General features: G+C 36.9%; 1 protein-coding gene, 1 long non-coding RNA gene and 1 pseudogene across 3 annotated transcripts; 2 read left to right on the forward strand and 1 right to left on the reverse strand.

The window, feature by feature from the left end:
- Positions 1-12,292: 12,292 nt before the first annotated feature.
- LOC145821291 (peroxidase 2 pseudogene) lies at positions 12,293-13,200 on the reverse strand (annotated as a pseudogene). The gene has a single exon (XR_014363319.1). The product of XR_014363319.1 is annotated as a peroxidase 2 pseudogene (transcript).
- A 130-nt stretch (positions 13,201-13,330) lies between these two features.
- Positions 13,331-15,610, forward strand: LOC145822309 (uncharacterized). Its single transcript, XR_014363415.1, has 3 exons — positions 13,331-13,632; positions 14,268-14,345; positions 15,178-15,610. It is a non-coding gene; the product is annotated as an uncharacterized LOC145822309 (long non-coding RNA).
- A 610-nt stretch (positions 15,611-16,220) lies between these two features.
- On the forward strand, positions 16,221-17,814 carry LOC114282336 (uncharacterized). The gene is made up of 2 exons (XM_082917792.1): positions 16,221-17,732; positions 17,785-17,814. Exons 1-2 carry the CDS (start codon positions 16,221-16,223, stop codon positions 17,812-17,814), a joined length of 1,542 nt encoding a protein of 513 aa, XP_082773918.1.
- The last annotated feature ends 1,632 nt before the right edge of the window (positions 17,815-19,446 follow it).

The raw sequence follows: 19,446 nt of genomic DNA on the forward strand, positions 1-19,446 counted from the left end.
CTGTTTTGAAATCAATGAAATTGAAGGTTGTGGTACTGAAAATTTTTCACTTTGGTCCAAAATGGTCTTAGTTGTAAAGAGATTAATTTGAACAAAGTCAACTTTTAGAAAAACTTTTCAAAACCATTTTTGATATGGATCAGAACTGGACACGCCTAAGATCTGTCACTGAGATGCACAACCCCGGATCCTTGCAATTGGAAAGTTGCCCCTAGTTTGAAGAGTACCGCGGCATTGCATGGCAACGGAAAGTTGCCCCTAGTCTGAGTAGCACTGTACCGGAGATCGCAATAAATGCTGATGGATAAAGATGACCGAGATAGTCAAAATGGACAAAGTTGATCGGAGAAAAGTTTATGGCTGAACTTCAAGGTGAAGTTGCCTACGTATCCCAAAAATGGGAATCAAGCCTTACGTAGTTCAGGCTTAGGTTCACTCGGGTATTTTCACTCTCCTTTTACGCTCTAACTTTTGCCAAGATCGCCCTTTGCGGGTTTTCGACCTTGCGAGCTCAATTTTTATCTTTTCCAATTTTTTGTGCTCTAACTTTTACCTAGGTCGCCCTTTCGGGTTTTTGGCCTAGCGAGCCTCTTAGGGGTAATATTTCTTCAACTTGTCCATGTTGATCGGTTGCGAAAACTCTAGGCCATCTAAATCCATCAGAACCACAGCTCCACCTGACCAGATAGCTTTGATGATGTAGGGACCAGTCCAATTGGGTTTGAACTTGCCCCTTGGGTCGTGGATGGGAGCTCGGTTGTCCTTAAGCACCGGATCTCCTTCCTTTAGATTCCTGGACTTAACTTTCTTGTTGAAAGCCCGGGCAATTCTGTGCTAATAGCCTTGAACATGGTACAGTGCTTTCAGTCTTCTTTTATAAAAAAGCATGAGTTCCTCAAATCTGCTCTGCTGCCAATCTGCTTCGGCTATTTGACACTTAGCCAATACTCGTAACGACGGAACCTCAATCTCGATAGGTAGAACGGCCTCCATCCCATAAACCAATGAATACGGAGTCGCTCCGGTAGAAGTTCTGATTGAAGCTGCACGAGGTAATACACAACCGAGCATACACAATGCTATGGATGAAATGGCATACACAATGCACAATGGACTTACACCAACACGAGTGGACCTCAGCCACACTCACACAGGAGGCCATTAGATGAAAACAAGACAACTCGAAATGCGTGCACGCGTGCACGCAAACCGAGGACCGACCTTCAGGCACCGAAATGCCACTCTAATGAGACATGGCAAAGACATGGAATATGATATGCAAACATGAAAAAATAAGTAGCAAAATGAGGGGCAAAACAGCCCCGAAACAAGGCGAAATGACACCCGATGTATGGAATTTCTCCCGAAATGCAAAACTAGGTACATGAAATAGCTTATAGCTATACAAAGCATGCATAATTGGTACATGAAGTATGAAGACAGAAGCTAGGCAGCCCCAAAACAAGCATGTTTACAGTTTAAAGCATGGCCAAACATGAAACACAAATGAGGCTAGATTAGCATACAAAAATGGGGCCAAGAGAGGGGTAATGAAGCAACTCACAAATGATGGCCCCAAACAGAGAAGGGGCCTTCTAAAATATTGAAGAGGGGCCAAAAATATGATGTTTTACAGTTGATGGTCAAGCCCAAAACAGTATACAAGTATGCTCAAAATACTATGCAAGATTAAGGCCAAAAAAAGAGCTACAACATAAAGTATACAAAGGGTGTCTCAAACAGCCATAGACCCTCAATGAAACATGAACAGGGGGTCAAAATAGGGCCATTTTCAGTTCGGACCAAAGTCCAAAAATAGAGACACAATAGGCTAATAAGTCATGCAAAAATGGGGACCAAAGAGGGGTATAATGACAAGTGGCACATGGAGGTCCCAAACAGTGATGAGCCCGTCTTTAATGTTGAAGAAGGGCTCAAAACAAGCTCACTTACACTTTATGACATGCCCCAAAACAGATTACACATAGGCCAAAAATAACATGCAGAATTGGGGCCTAAAGGAGAGATAAAGAAGGAAGTGCAAGATGGGGACCTCAAATGATAAAATTTCCTTAATGAAACATGAAATAGAGCTCAAATAAAGGATACTTTCAGTTTTGGTCGGAGCTCAAAACAACAAGCAAAATAGCTAGAAAAATGGTCCAAAATTAAGCTCAAAAAGAGGAAATTGACATTTACCCTTGAAGACCAACCCTTGGTTGCTTCTTGGCTTGAGAAGTGATGCCTCCTAGCTGCTGGAAAGCTCCCCATGCTGCTGGAAATGGAGTAGTGGTTGTGATGCTACGTAGTGATGAAGGAATGGTGCAAGGAACTTGGATGTTTGAGCTTGAAAGAGAGAGATGAAGGGAGATGTGTATATGCAAGCTCAAGGCAATTTTTTCAACCCTCAAGACAGAGCTGGAGGCTCTGTTATGTAGACAAAAATGGAGGCGAAATGAAGGGAAAAAGTGGGGGGAAAATGGATCAAGTTTCCCTCCAAAAGTTGTCCCCCGGATACAAGTTTTTTGGGGGGAAAATAGATATACAACTGGAATATACACACCCTGAGGAGCAAGGCTGGCCAGGTTTTGGAGCTGCAGGTGGCCGGCCGGCCAAGGGTCAAAATGGTCAAAAATATTTTCTGGCCGGCCACCACAAATTGGTGTCCTCCCAGGTACCCTCAACACAACCCTGTGGTTCAAAATTGTCAACTGTAAAACAGGAGAGAGAATAGGCCATTTTTAGGAAGGGTTCAAAAGGGTCAGGTGGAATTACTGGCCGGCCACCAACTTTTGGTGTCCTCCCATGTGTGTACAACACAAATATGGGGGTTAGGATTGAAGAAAGTGACCCTAGGGTGGTCAACATTGGCTTGGAAGTGAGAAAAACGGGTGTCGGAGGGCGCCGGAGGAATATAACTGGTTGCTGAAACAATTGCTGGCCTCCCACCCTTCTACGGCCTTCCTGGTGATGAAACAGAGGTACCTGCCAAAAATGAACGAAAACCGATGCAAAACGAATGTTCGGGGGCCAGAACGCGCAGTTCGGAGCCCCGAAAACTGCCTGTTAAGCATCGAAAGTGGCATTCGACCACGAAGTGGGTCTCTCAGACCTCAGTGTCCCTCAAAAGGGAGTAAATAAGATGCATGCCAAAAACCGGAGCAATCGAAGATAGTTAGGCGGTCCCGAATCGAGCCACACGGCCTGACGGCTCCGAAAAATCGGGAACCGGGCTCCGAAATGGGCAAAATGGCCTACAGCCACAAAATGTATCCCACAGCCATTGAGGGATGGTCTACAGGACCTCTCCCTCCCCTCAGGAAAAGAAACAGAGAAAACCGAGTCTGGTTCGCAAACCGAGGCAAGGCACAGAAGAGGGTTCGGAAATCCAGAGGCAGGGCTCACGGCCGCGGCTCTGAGACTTCTGAACGAGCACAAAACACAACATCACCGAGCACTCAATCGGTGACGTCTGAGTCTTAAGGTCGGTCAAAAATGGGGTGTCTACAGTGACGAAATATTTCGTCACTAAATGTTAAATATTTTGTCACCTATAATGTTCATTTTGTCACTAGAATTAAATAAAATTCTATTATATTTGTTTTGGGTGACAAAATATTTCGTTATTAAAAATAGAGATAGAATTTTTAGTGACGAAAATATCGTCACCAAAAGATGGAAAAAAAAGACCCTTTAGTGACGAAAACTTTTGTCAACAAATATTTTTATTTAGTGATGAAATAGTGAATATGTGTGAGGAAATTATTTGTTGGGATCAGAAAGTTTTAGTGTCAATTTTTTTTCGTTACCAATAATAAATAAATTTTAAAAATTGGAGGGGAGGATTATATTTGCAATTTATATATTTTTTTCAATAAACAATACCTGTACATTTTAATAATCTATTAAATAAAATATCTAATACAAATCAATATAAAATTAAACTATTCCTTATCATAAAACAACTCAAGCAAAATACATGTCTCATAGTATCAAGAAATTAATATATAACACCCAAACTATAACATCTATTCTAGTAAAATAAAAAACTACAACACAATCAAAATAACTTGTGTATTTTAATAACCTGCTGAATATAATATCCATTACAAAAACCTGTTCATTTGGTAATATCAACAAAAAGATAAGATCCATCATAATATAATCATAACCCACAACAACATAGTCAAAATACATGTTTGGTAATATCAACAAAAAAGTACAACTACACTATGATGGATGTGTCTGGTAATATCAACAAAAAAACTCTTGCTATGTAGGTTACCAAATTTGTTCATCTCCAATCTGCCATTTAAAAAAGAAAAAAAAAAAAAAAAAACAACAACAACAACAAAAGGTTAAGGTAACCATTCACTAAATATGTTAATATGCAACCTAGAAGAGACAAAATAAAAATTTCAAAGTAAATTTTAAACCAAATTTTACCGTGCTTGTTCCGTAAATTTTTACAACTTACATTAGTTCCTCCCAAGGTGTTTATGATATTTCTCGGCCTTTTAATGATTATTTCAAGATTTTACTCCCTAACGGCCTATTTTTAAGCCTAAATGTTTTCCAACCGAGAGTCCTATGATTGTTCTATAAGTTTTCACAACTTATGTTGATCCCTCCCAAAGTGTTCATGATAGTTTCTGATAATCTCAAGGTGTTTGTGATGTTTTTCGGGCCCTTAGATGCATATTTCACTATTTTCCCAAGACCTTGTGCCTAAATGTCAAAAGTAGTTTTTTATTCTACCCTAGTTGAAGAAGAAATGTTCTACTAAATTAACATATAAACATAATATTCTAACCAAGAAGCTTGTCCATCAGAATCTGAACTTTCCACTTTTAAAATTTCCCGTGATACCTTTCTGCGTCAAACACTCTATGATACTTTGTATCTTCTTGCTTTGTTTCTTCTCTGACTTTTGAAACCTTACAATTTGTTCATTTTGCTGTGTTATTTGCATCTCAAGGCGTTGAACATAGCCACTATTTTCAACAACTGCAACAGTAGTCTTCATAGAAGAAGAAAGCCTCAAGCCGAGTCCTTTCACATAACCTGATGTGACGACTCTACCATCTATCATATTTTATATTTGGTTAATTAAAGAGATTTAGGGTTTTAATTAGTCGCTATCCAAATTTAATTTGGAATTTATAAGAATTGTGGAATTTGACTCGTATATGAGTCTATTAAAGACTTATTTTGGGATTAGAAATTAAGGGTCCAAATGGCTTAAGGAAGTGAAATTAAGAAGTTGAGTCAATTTAATTTTAATTATGGACCCATTTGGGAGTTTAATTAAATATTCGATTCAATTTAGTAAAATTGGGATTCAATTAAATTGGGTCTGAATTGGAGTTAATTAAATTAATTAAATTATGAGGATTGAGAATTGTGATTATTACGAATTAAATTTATTTATGGGGTGTCCAATTTGAATATGTAATTTGTTGACGGGAATTTGAAGTCTGATTAAAAATTGAAGACCTAAATGGTTTGAGAAATCAAAATTGATAATGATAATAAGTTTAATTTAATATTTGGAGCCTTTTGGGAGTGGATTAAAATTTTGATTCAGAATGGTAAACAAATTAGATATTATTAATTGGGCCTTAATTGAAACCAAGACTAATTAAATTATGTGGGATTTGTGACTAGCTATGATTAATTAAATCAAGATCAATATTAATTAAAATTAAGTGGTGATTAACTAAGCTAATGGATAATCAGTGATTAATCTAATCCTAATTATAAAATAAAATGGAGTAAAATTTTAAAGGTCCTAGAAAGATTGTGAAGAGAAGTAGTGGTTTTATTTAATTATTATTAATTATTAATTTATTTATTATTAAAGACTTAGTGTAGGTGTGTTTTGTGTGTTCATTTTGTGCTGAACACTAGCACTGCCGAGAGAGAGAGGGAGGACAGCATATAGAGAGAGAGAGAGAGAGAGAGAGAGAGAGAGAGAGAGAGAGAGAGAGAGCTTGTTTGCTTCTTTGTGCTAATGGGTTTTTGAAGGAGATTCAAGAAAGAAAAATGGAGGATCATCAACAATCTATCAAATTATAGATTAAAGGTAAGGATTTCAAGCTTGATTTTGTAGAGCTCATGTATTACACTTGAAATTAATGATGAGATTGAGTTCAATTTCATATAATTGGGAAGAAATTAGAAAACAAAGATGTAGAAATTAAGTTAGGTTCATGGTTTGGAAATTAATTATTTGGGGTTTGATGTTGTGATCTTGCATGAGATTAAGCCTCATTGTTACATGTATGAATAAATTCTACAAGTTTAATACATACATCATGGATTTTGAAGAATTTGGACAAATTCAATCTCATATTTTGAAGGAAAAAAAAAAAAGGAAAAAGCTTTAGAAAGATCTAACTTATGGAAATTTGGAATTAATCCTAAAGTGAGGCAAAGTTTTGATTTTGCTATGAAAATTAAGAATTTGTTTGATCCATGCATGTAATTGAGCTTAAAAGTTTTATTCAATTTAAACACATTTTGGAGCATCTATGATCATAAATTAAGTTCTTGATTAAAAATTAAGTTAAGTTGAATCCCTAAGAAGTTGATTTGTGTAATTCATAGTTAAGTTTGATTTTGGCTATTAATAATGAAATTGGGTTCTATTTTTACATACATCATGAATTTTTCAATAGTTTGAAAGTTTAATTCATGATTAAAAGGTTTATGGATTTGAATTTGGGTCTAATATGAAGAAAATTAACAATAATCCAAATTAGAGCTATTCTAATTAAAATTATTTAGTTTTGATTTAATTTCATACCTGCAGAGTTTCATGATTCCAATTTCATGATTTAAAGGAAAATAGAAAGAAGTTGAAGTCAATTTTATGTAATTAAAAAGAAAATAAGAAATTGAAGCTATGTTCAAATTTATTAAAATTAATTTAAAAATTAATTATTTTGGGTTTGATTTTGGAATATCATGCATGAATTGAGTCTAATTTCTACATGCATCAACAAATTCTACAATTTTTAATATTCTAATTATACATGCATCATGGATTTCTAATAATTGATTTCATGTTTTGATGAAATAAGAATTAAGCTTTGAAAATTTATGGGTTTATGAATAATAAGCTTAATATATAAATTAAAGGAGTTTTGATGTAAATGATTTAAAATTAATCATATTTTCTTAATTATTTAAGAGTTTGTATGTTTTAAACAAGCCATGTATGAACCCAAGTTTGCAGTTATTTTGAAAGCTCAATTCAAGTTTTAGAATTTATGAGTTTAGAATTGGGCTTGATATGAAGAACATGAATTGAGTTGAATTTGATGAATTTGAAGTTTTTGTGTACATGCATGTAAAGGATTGTCATGGGTTTGCATATTTGAGTACAAACACGCATGTATATTTCAAATGACATGGAAATTAATTTGCATGGGCTTTGAAGTTATGAAGTGAGTTTTATATGATTCGAGTTGATGAGATGGATTTATATAAATTTGAGGTTTAAATCCTATAAAATTGGCCCTTATATTCATGTTAAAGGTTATGTGGTGGAAATATGAGTCTTATGATATTAATTACATTGGTTGGAACCAAGTTTTGAAGCTCGAACATAATCTGGAAAAACCCAAAATTTGACCTGTCCACTCCAGTGTGGAGAGTCTTGCTCCAGCGTACCCTGTTTTACTAGACTCCACGCTCGAGCGTCGAGCGTCAAAAGTCTTGCTCGAGCGTAATTTGCAAGCAACCAGTACTTTTCAAACCAAGGAGGTCCGCTTGAGCGGAGAACCCTGTTTCAGAAATTTTAAAAAGTTGTTCTATACTTCGTTTTCCGTTCCCTTTCTTTCCAAGCACTCTTAGACATGCATTAACCATTGTAAATGAATTAAAGAACATAAAAGAAGCCTAAGAATGTTAAACAAGTTAAAGAACGGAATGAATTGTATTGTGATCCAATTTCTATGTGTGTTATGAATTGTGTAGGGTCAACTACAAGAGTGAACCAGACATTTGAACACTGTGAATAATAACTTAGTAAAGCTAAGTTCAAGATAAGGTACCTTCTGTCTATGAAGTAAGTTCTGTTCAATGAAATGCCATGTTTTATTCTATGAATGATTGTTCAACTCTGACAAATATTTGTGACATTATGCTATGATTCAAGTATGTTACAAGTGACATTATGTAATGATTCAAGTATGTTACAAGTGACATTATGTTATGATTCAAGTATGTTACAAGTTCTTGGTATCGGAGGTTCCTTATGGAACTGACAAGTTATCCTTACCCGGCCGGAGGTTCCTCTATGGAACTGACAAGTACGATCTAAGATGCTTTGTAAATGATCTGTTAGTGCTAATGGATGAACTATGTACGATCAAACATGAATTTTGATTTCTGTATATAAATTGAATAAGAATACGAATATGAATCTATTCTATGTACAAGACTCCGTTTTTGTATGGACATCATTCACTAAAGCCCTTTACTTTGTTATTATTCACTGGGCTCTAACTCACTCTATTATTTATGTATGCAGGTGATTAAGCGCATGACTAGGCTTAGAGGCATCTGCCTGGAATCTGTTTTGTCAACCAACCTATGTGCCTCTCGTGGAGGTTCCGGATATGTCAAGTGGCTTTGCCTATGCAATTTAAAGTTCAAATTTTATTTTCTTGTTTGGTTAAACAAGGCTTTGTTTATTTTGTAAATAGGGCTAAGTCCCTTTTTATCTAATCTGTATATATATGATGACGTATGAATGATTGCTAAATATGTATATGAAAAGTTTCAAATTTTTTTGTCTCATATAAGTCTGCACAGCTCAATGGATGTTGTATATTTGTTATTTGCTTCTATTAGCCCCTAATATTATGTCAATATGTCCCAGAGGACTTCGGTAATCTCAGGATTACTGACCGGTTACGTTGCTAAACCTGTAGGGACGGGACAGCTCGGTTTAGGGGAGGTGGACCTCATTAGGAATATGGTAGTCTCTTCAGAATTCGGCCATGGCCCCCAGGTGAGTCCACCGGGAATCGGTATTTACCAATTAAAGGTAAAGTTTGCTATGTAAAAATGAGTACGACAGCCTAGCTTGGCATTGTGTGACTTTGGATGGCTTGGCTGAGCAAAATCGTCCCGGGGCAAAGTGCAAGGGTGTACCTGGCCAATCTAGTCAAGTCTGCAAAGTGGAAATGAAAAAGTGTTATGCCCAGATAAACTGGACTAGGCTAAGTAAATAGGCAACAAGTAAAAAAAAAAAAGCCTAGCTCGGCTGTTTATGGGTTACAGATAGTTCGGCCGTAAAACAGGGCCAGCTCAAGGTTTGTAGCACAGTTGGTGATCAATGCACAAGGTTATAGCTCGCTTCTAGTTTGGTCAAGTACAAGCCTAAGGGTCGCAAACAAATTCCTAGTTTGGTCACAGCACAATTTTGGATCAAGGACCATGTTTTAAAGTGATTTAAAATCCGGCTAGTGTGTTTTTTAGGCTTGAGTGTGAGGTTCTGGGTTTAAAACTCAACATTCTAGTGTATATAGCATGCATATATAGGGATTAGGTGCTGGAATCATGGAAATTAATTATATATAAAAAAAAGAACACCAGAAAGAGAAAGAGAGAGGCATTAGCAACTTACGGGTTCAAAGCTTGAAGGAAAAATCCAACCAGCAAAAGGTCGAGTGAAGCGGATGGTATGGCTACTTGTTTTGGGGCTAGAATACAGATGTTGAACTCAGAAAGGCAAGGGAGAGAAGATGAATAGTAAGAGTGCTTTGATTCAAGAAATGGGTTTTTGTATAGGCGCGAAAATGGGCGGGACTGTTCAAATTTCATGGTACAAAGACGGCTGTAACATGTGTACTTGACTAATGGGAGCATGCCACTTGTCCAAAGGAATAAATAAATGTTTTAGACGTGCTTAAGTAGTGGAACGACGTGTAGAGCAACAGACAAGACATTTCTGGATCGAGTGAATTGGGAGCCCGGTAATATTGAGCTTAGTTAGAGGCTTGTACATCTAGCTCGGTTGGAGAAGAATAATCGCAATCATACACTGCAGATGGAATTAAGGGGCAATTGAGAGGGCGATTTATGTCTAAATAAGGCCGAGCTAAGACTATCTATTGAATGGACTGAGCTAGGTTCACTCTTGGTCATTGGGCCGCGATGCGAGCAGCAATGACAATGGATTAAGCTCGGTCATGGACTGGATGGGTATTTGACCTAAGGCTTGAATCGGGGTGGTTATATCAAAGCAGGACTGGGGTACGATGGTGCAGGGTTTTGGAGTGGCTATCTCAATTAAAGACTACCTTGGTTCTGTCTAGCGTGGGGCAAGGCCTTCCTAGCTCAATTGAGCTGCTACTGAGCCGAGGTAATGAGGTTTGGGCCATCTTATTTGGGTTGATAGTGAGAAGGGTGCCATCAGGATAGGTATTATCCCGATGAGTGTGATTCTAGGAGGACTCTGCTGAGGAGAGTTGGAGTCCTACTAGGATTGTGCCAAGTGGAATCTATAAAAGCTCATGACAAAACCTATGTACAGGTATCACAATTTTTACTCTCAAATACACAGAGCTTTTGTGTCTATTGTCTATTTGCTGACTTAGGCATCAGAGAGGTTTCCGGCAAACATCCGCCGGCTAGCTCACGTTTGTGTTTTCAGGTAACAAAGTGACGACGTTTGGAGGAGTGCAAACTTAATCAACATGATTATACAAGAAGATTATTTCATGCTCGTACATTTGGCTAGATGGTTGTTTAGAATTTCTGCCATAAGAGTGTAAAGGGAAGTAGTTCATGACCAAACGCAATAAATCATATGACTAATTTCATATAAAATTGGCAAAACCATTATATGTACTTAAAGTGTCAACAAATTATTGGTTCCACAATATTGTCATTGGATAAAATATTAATATATTGAATCTACTTCTTGGTGACAAAAGCATTAAGTCAAACATACATGTACATGAAGAAATTTGTACCAAAAGAGATGAAAGGAGAGTAATTACATAAGCTACCAAACTTTTAATAAAAAATCAAAATACAAGTACTTGATTTTATAAAAATCATTAATATTCTATTTCTAACAAAGGAAACCATGCATAAATTTTTGATTAGTGAATATTATTTTAGGACAATAAATCTATGAAGGAAAAAAAAAAAAAGAATTTTGAATCCAAATCAGTCCCAAAATCAAAATAAACAACGAAATGCTGTCTATGAGCCTTTGATAATGAATAACACCACCAACAACAAACAAACAACGAAATGTTGTCCTGTGTTCCAAAATCAGTCCCAAAATCAAAATATCAACCCCAAAATCAGTCCCAAAATTATAATATCAGTCCCAAAAAATTCAAAATTAGAATATCAATCCCACAATCCAAAAATCAGTTCCAAAATCAATTCGAAAATCAAAATATATTAATCCCGAAAATCAGAATATCAGTCTGAAAAATCAGATTGATGACAAAGAAGAAAAAGAGGAAGATGAGATAGTGTGAGAGAGTGAGAATGAGAGGGAGAGGGAGAGGGAAAGAGAGACGAAGAAATGGGAGAGATGACATACTTCTTTGTCTTCTGCTGTGCTGCTTCAGGTTGTAGAATGAGATGAATATTAGGTCAATCTTGTTTATTAACCAAAAGGTCATATAATAATAATAATAATAATAATAATAATAATAATAATAATAATAATAATAATAATAAAAGAAGACAGATTTAAAACGACGTCATTTCGACCCTTAATTTATTGGCGACGAAAATCATTAAGTTGTCATAAATAGCATTCACCTTTTTGCGACTATTTTAATTTTGTCGCCAAAAAGTTACAATTGACGTCCAAAAGTTTGGTCGCCTTATATTAATTTGGTCACCAAAACATTTTTAGCGCTCCCACGTAAAAAATTAAATTGGCATCAAACATTTTTGGTGACCAATTGAGATATTTGTCGCTAATAGTTTATTTTTCGGCGACTAACACGTATATTGTCGCCAAAAACATACAATGGGCAACTAAATTCAATTTGGTTGCTAAAAACCATCGTCAAAAATGCTTTTTGTTATAGTGACTCCACGTATGAAATAATTTTATATGTGGATACGATATATGTCACGTAATACTTTTTAATATTGTGATTGAATTAGATAATAAAATCTATTACATTTATATTGAGTGTTTGAAAAATAATTAATGACATATGATGCTCTATTAATATACAAAATATTTTTCCACGTATGGCTTGAACTTTCAACATCTAGTATCCACTATGACACAAAGTCCTGAATAAATCGTCAATCTTATTAATACAATTGTTCAGCCATATTTATCAGAAGCATTCTCTTGAACAAGTCCTCGTAGTCACCTGAACAAACAAATCTTCATAGAAAAATCATACATACACTATCTCTTCTTTCTACTTCCTCGTGAATGAGAAAAGAATAAGAAACTTATTACCCAACAACTTGTTTCTTAAATATTTAATGTTGTTTTAAACCCCCAAAAATAAATAAATAAATAAATAAAAACCAAAACCAAATATAAAAACACAATTGACTCTAAAAATATTAGTTCACCATCCTGCAGTTTGATCTAATCTGGCCATTTTCCCCAGTCAATGGCTCTATATTACCCAACTTGATCATAGACTTAGCAAAATCTTTCCTGAAGGCCCAAATATCAGTGCTATAGCTCTTCACCAACCCATCTGTCTCACCACCATTATACAGTGCTTGATCAGAATGCAAAAGCCCCTTCTTCTTCTCCAAGTTGGAGAAATACTTCATGTCAAAAATGGCAGTTGTTGGGTCTAGAGGAGCTAGGTTTGAGTTCCCACTGCTTTTCGGGCATGTAGATTGGCGATCGCGTGCAAAGGTAGGGTTGATGTTGGATTCATTGTAAATACGGTTTCTGAAGACAAAACACTGTGCAAACCCAAGGGAGTGGCCACCAGAGAGGGCTACAAGGTCCTTGGTGTCGAGGACTTTATTTTTGAAGTTTTCGATAAGTTGAGGGAGGTCCATCAATGGTGAGGGAATGTCGGTGTTGGCTTCAGATTGGCTGGCCGTGGTTGAGTCTCTCCTCCCTAGTTGCACCATCCATGTTGGTCCTCCAAGCTGTTTGTAAGCAAAAAACCATAGCCAAAACACATGTTTCAGTACACAATATCTATAATATTCCCAACTTTTCATCTAGAGCCAAACACACTCCTATGTTAAACTCCATTTAGGATATCTAAACCCAACTCCAAACTTGATGGTAGGTGTGACCAAACACCCCATTTCAACACAAAAAAATAAAAAATAAAAATAGAAGTGCATATTTTTTTTTCTTCATTGTCTTCATTCTTCATTCTCTAACTTCTCTCTACTTTCTCTCTCATTTTCCTTTACTTTCTTAGAGGCCAAACACCACACCTTTGCTCCACCCTTACACCACCACCTTAACCCACCATCTCCACCACCTCCAGCCACCTTATCTCGCCGGAAAAAGGGTCCGGTCGGCCACTCCTTGAATCCATCCGAAAATAACACAATAGAAGCACCAACTCTAGATTTTTCTTAATCTTTTGAAGAATCAAAGCATGGGGTTTATTTTCTTGATGGATTAGAGGCTTGTAATTGGTAAGAATCTTTCTCTAAAAGTTTAGTTTAAGGTTTTACATATTTTGAGTTAGAGATGATGAAATTTTTTTGTTTTAGATCTATTATGATTTGGGGTTTGCTTGTTGAATTTTATACTCTCAATTAGTTTCCATGAATGTTTTACATGTTTAAAAAAAAAAAATGGTCAATTTGATGGTTGATTTGGACATTAAGATTTTGGGTTAATCTAGGGTTTGAATGTGATGTAAAAATTGGGGATTTTGGTGTTAGGGAATTTATATGTTGAAATTGATTTGATAAATGGTGGATTGGGTATCTCTATGTTCTATGGAAGAATTTTATAAGTGATTGAAGAGATTTTACTTAAGTTGTTAAGTTTATTCAAAAATGTTGATTTTTGACTTTTGTAGTAAATTGAGGGTGGTATTGTGCATATAAATTGATTGGATATTTAAAAAGTTACTAACTCAAAGATGTTCAAAGGATGGGTGTTATGGAGATTGGATAAGTTATTTTGTTTGGGTGACTTAAAGTTGGAGGAGTTCTTTAGCTTGCCATTCCTTAGCATAATTTTATTTTGGATCATTTTTGTAGATGTTGTAATTTTTATTGAAAGCTTTTCCTAATTTGAGATCCTATTTACTAATTGTTAGGATTGGAGGAAGGCATCTCTCCACCTCTTGGAAATTAATTTGTAGAGTTTCAAATCTACACTTTTGCTATTTTTGGAGGTGAGTATACTTACCATGGAAAGTACCTTACCTCTATCTTTATTACAAAGTTTGAAAATAATTTTTGAATTAAAATAAGTGAATGATACATTTCATCATGATATATGTATAAAAAGAAAATCTATAAATTTATTGAGGCCAAGGGTTGAGTTTTAATAAAGATATGATTTCATTTGTATACTAAAGCATTAATTTTTTTATGAGAATTTATTTAAGTTGAGTCTTTCAAATTTTATGATGATGATGATTGAATGACAGTGAAATGTTATGTGAGGGTATTTATTTTATTGATCATATAACCGAATATAGCCTTTGGGGCCACAAGGGCCAAAATGCTTTGGGGTCCTGGGGACCGAAATGTTTTAAGGACCATAAGGGTCGTTGTATGTATAAGGGGTCTTGGGGACCGAAACATTGAAACAAGAATTGAAGTGCTACGATGACATGAGCTATGTTCCTATGGTTATGTTTTGGGTAACGGTACCGTCACCACCTAAGTCGTGAGGTAACGCGACCCTAAGGCTATGTAGTGGATTGTATGATGGACAGGAAATCTTAATGTATTGAAAAGTTATATTTTTGTTTACTTTCATTATCCAAATGTATTTTTTTTTTCTGCCTTATGAGATTCCTTGGAAAAATCTTGATAATGTTTTATGAAAATTGTATTTCATCATTTTTATTTTTATTTTGTATAAATTTAAGTCCAATTAAACTCTTATGTTTAGTATCTTTATTTTGAACCCTATTGGTAGGAGCAAGTTTTATAACTCCATGGTATTGGTATACTCATTGGGCTTTAGCTCATTCTTTTAAATAATTTTTTTTTCAGATTCATAGACTTTTGTGTGGCTCGCCTCAACTTGGAAGACTAGAATTTTTTGAAGGATCACAGGTGGGCATCTTGAGGTTGAGGTTTTGCTTAGGGTCATTCTAGGATGTAAGCTTACCCTTTTTTTTTTTTATGAAGGAGGTTGATTGTAAAAATTGCTTATGAAGTTGGACGTATTGATGGATTCCTGATTAGTATGTATTATATATTTTTTTGGAGGAAATGCTTGGGAACTATCTTGTAGCATGATAATACTTTTTTTGTCTTTGAATAGATCATCTCATATATGTTAGGCAATTGAAAGGTCTTATGCACTTTTGGTGATGTGGTGATGTGATGTATGAATTATACAGGAATTGTGGTGTAAAGGTGCTATAGCGTTTGAGGTGCACCCTCTTGGCAGGGTTTTGCCTTGCCAAGATTGGGTCGTTACATTTTTGGTATCAAAGCATTAGCTTATGAATCTGTAGACTAGTTACTTTAGAATTAAAGTTGATAAGGTATTGTAGTTAGTAATTCGATTAGTGATGATGTTTAATAGCGATCTAGTATTCTAAGTTTTAAATTGTCTTGTTATACAGGCGCGTATGGCAAGGCGAAAAGTTCATAAGAGTCGCCCCCTTATGGAAGTACTTGAGGCTGAGCGAGAGCCACATCTTAGTGTTGGAAATGAAGTTCCACCTCGGGTTCAGGAAGAAGAGATTGAACATGAATCGCATAATGAGCAAACTCAAGAGTCAACTGCCAATCCAAAAGTGGGACATTTAGATAGACTCGTACCACCAAGGGCTGACGCAGCTCCAGCATTTTTAGACCCTAGTGTGCAGCGCCTTTTAGAGTCAATGGCTAGCCTAGCGGAGAGGCAAACTCACATCCTTGAACAACAGAATGCAACACAGTCTAGGCCATTTGTGCAACCTACAGAGAACCGCCTCACCGCAATTGAGAGGTTCAGGAAGTTGGGGGCTCCATCATTTTCTGGATCGCCCAATCCTATGGAGACAGAGGCCTAGTTAAGGAGGGTAGAGCAGATATTTTCTGTGATGGAAGTATCAGACGAGCAGCGAGTTGCACTTGCTAGTTTTATGTTGGTGGAGGAGGCTGAATATTGGTGGGAGGCCACGCAACGCCTACTTACGGCAAGTGGCACCGGAGGATTGACCTGGAACCAATTCACTAAGGTTTTCAATGACAAGTACTTTCCAGCTACCTATCGGTATGAAAAAGAAAGAGAGTTCCTTCGGCTAGAGCAAGGGGATTTGACTGTAGCTCAATATGAAGCTAAGTTCATTTCTTTATCTCGTTTTGCCCCTTCGTTTGTGGATGATGAGGAGGTCAAATGTCGTCGTTTTACAGATGGGTTGGATTTAGACATCAAATCTCGTATCCGAGTATTGGGAATAACTAACTATTCGACCTTGGTTAATAAAGCCTTAACAGCTGAGAACGATGTCATAGAAATGAAGTTAGCGGAACAACAGAAGAAGCGGCACCTTAGTTCATCCCATCATGAGAACACATCTAATAGACCGTCAAAGAGAGGTGGTCATGGTTATGGTTCAGTCAAGAGCTCTAGTGCATATCAAAAAAATAGAGAGCATCCCACCCCAACCCAAAGCATTTCTAATCAGCGTCATGGACAGTCTAGTGGGACATCATCTCAGTTTACTCGAAGTGTTTGCAAGCAATGTGGGCGGGCACATACAGGTGTTTGTCATGCTGGTACCGACTTGTGTTTTCGTTGTGGCCAGAAGGGTCATTTGGTGAAAGATTGCACAGTTCCTAAAATGACTAATTTGCGAGATACACGAGCTTGCTTCAATTGCGGACAACCCGGACATTTGGCTAGAGATTGCACACGAACTGCTTCATCTACTAGTACTGGAGTTGGTAGTAATAAAATTTTAGGTGCCGGCCGAGGGGGAAGCCGAGGAGGAGGTCAGGTTGGGACTAGGTTTGGCAAGCAGAATAAAGGAGGTGTTCAATTCGATAGACAAACCTCACAGGCGAGAGTTTTTGCTTTGACTCAGCGGGATGCTCAGGCTAATCCGGAGGTGGTAACAGGTATTATTTATGTGTTCAGTAGGGAGGCACATGTACTTATTGATCCGGGTTCTACACATTCTTTTGTATCTCTATCATTTTCTTTGCATGCTGATAAACCTATTGAACCTCTAGGCTATTGCTTATCCATTACTACTCCTATTGGGGATTGTGTTATAATTGAGGAGGTATATCAAGGTTGTGTATTACAGTTGGGAGATAGGGAGATGGTAGCGGATTTGTTGCCTTTAGAGATGTTTGATTTTCATTTGATTTTGGGAATGGATTGGTTGGCTTCTTACCATGCTTCGGTGGATTGTTATAGGAAAGAGGTAGTATTTTCCAATTTTTGGGAACCTGAATTTAGATTTTGTGGAGATCGATGTGCGTCCCCATCTTATGTTATTTCTGCTATTACCGCTAGAAAAATGCTTAAGAAGGGATGCCAAGGATACTTAGCCTATGTGATTGACTCCGAATTGAGTGGTCCAAGATTGGAGGATATACCAATTGTGTGTGACTTCATAGATGTTTTTCCTGATGAACTACCTGGGTTACCCCCAGATCGAGAAATTGAGTTTGCTATTGACTTAATTCCTGGAATTGCCCCAATTTCTAGTGCACCTTACCGTATGGCCCCAATGGAACTTAAGGAGCTTAAGATACAATTGCAAGAGTTATTGGATAAAGGCTTCATTAGGCCAAGTGTCTCGCCTTGGGGATCACCTGTGTTATTTGTGAAGAAAAAAGATGGCACCATGAGATTGTGCATTGACTATCAGCAGTTGAATAAGGTCACGGTGCGTAATAAGTATCCTTTGCCTCGTATAGATGATTTGTTTGATCAACTTCAGGGAGCATGTGTGTTCTCCAAAATCGATCTCAGATCAGGGTATCACCAACTTAAGATTAAGGAAGAAGACATACCGAAAACTGCTTTTCGAACTCGCTACGGCCATTATGAATTTCTTGTTATGCCTTTTGGTCTAACTAATGCCCCCGCCGCATTTATGGACCTTATGAATAGAGTGTTCCAACCATACCTTGACCAATTTGTGATTGTATTTATTGATGACATACTTGTTTATTCCAGGAGTCAAAAGGATCATCAACAACACTTGCGGGTGGTATTGCAGACTTTATGAGAAAAGAAGTTGTATGCAAAGTTTAGTAAATGCGAGTTTTGGTTAGATCGTGTCGTATTTTTGGGGCATGTGATTTCGGGTGAAGGTATTTTTGTGGATCCGAAGAAAATAGAGGCTGTGGTGAATTGGGATCGTCCTACTAACGTGATCGAGGTGAGGAGCTTTTTAGGGTTGGCAGGCTACTACCGTAGATTTGTAGAGGGGTTTTTATTGATTGCGGCACCATTAACACATTTGACCCGTAAGAATACCAAATTTGAGTGGACGGAGAATTGTGAAAAGAGTTTTCAAGAATTAAAGAAGCGATTAACTTCTGCCCCAGTGCTTACTATTCCGTTAAGTGGTGAAGGATTTATTGTTTATAGTGATGCCTCTCATCAAGGGCTCGGTTGTGTGTTGATGCAACATGGAAAGGTAGTGGCCTATGCATCTAGACAATTGAAGAACCATGAACGCAATTATCCCACCCATGATTTAGAGCTTGCAGCGGTTGTTTTTGCTTTAAAGTTGTGGAGACATTATTTATACGGGGAAAAATGTGAGATATATACTGATCATAAGAGTTTGAAATATTTATTCACACAGAGGGATTTAAATTTGAGGCAAAGGAGATGGGTTGAACTGATTAAGGACTATGATTGCACCATTAATTATCACCCAGGAAAAGCTAATTTGGTGGCCGATGCTCTTAGCCGAAAATCTACAGGGAAATTAACTCACATTCAGGGCATTAAATTTAGTCTCTTACATGAAATAAAATCTATTGGAGTTGATCTAGCAGTTGGGAAGTCGGGATCCTTGTTAGTTACAATTAAAGTGAGACCTTTGTTAGTGGATCGCATTCGAGAAGCCCAAGGGAAAGACTCAATTTTGGAGAAGACCCGAGCTCAAGTGAATGATGGTACTCTGTTAGACTTTATTATTAAAGAAGATGGTGTGTTGATGTTTAAAAATCGGTTATGTGTTCCAAATGAGCCCGAGATAAAAAGGGAGATATTAGATGAGGCCCATAATTCACCTTATGCAATGCATCCGGGGAGTACAAAGATGTATCGAAATTTAAGAGAAAGTTATTGGTGGC

The sequence above is a fragment of the Camellia sinensis genome, chromosome 3 (assembly GCF_055761805.1).
Source record: "Camellia sinensis isolate YWXY chromosome 3, ASM5576180v1, whole genome shotgun sequence".
Classification (NCBI taxonomy): Eukaryota; Viridiplantae; Streptophyta; class Magnoliopsida; order Ericales; family Theaceae; genus Camellia; species Camellia sinensis.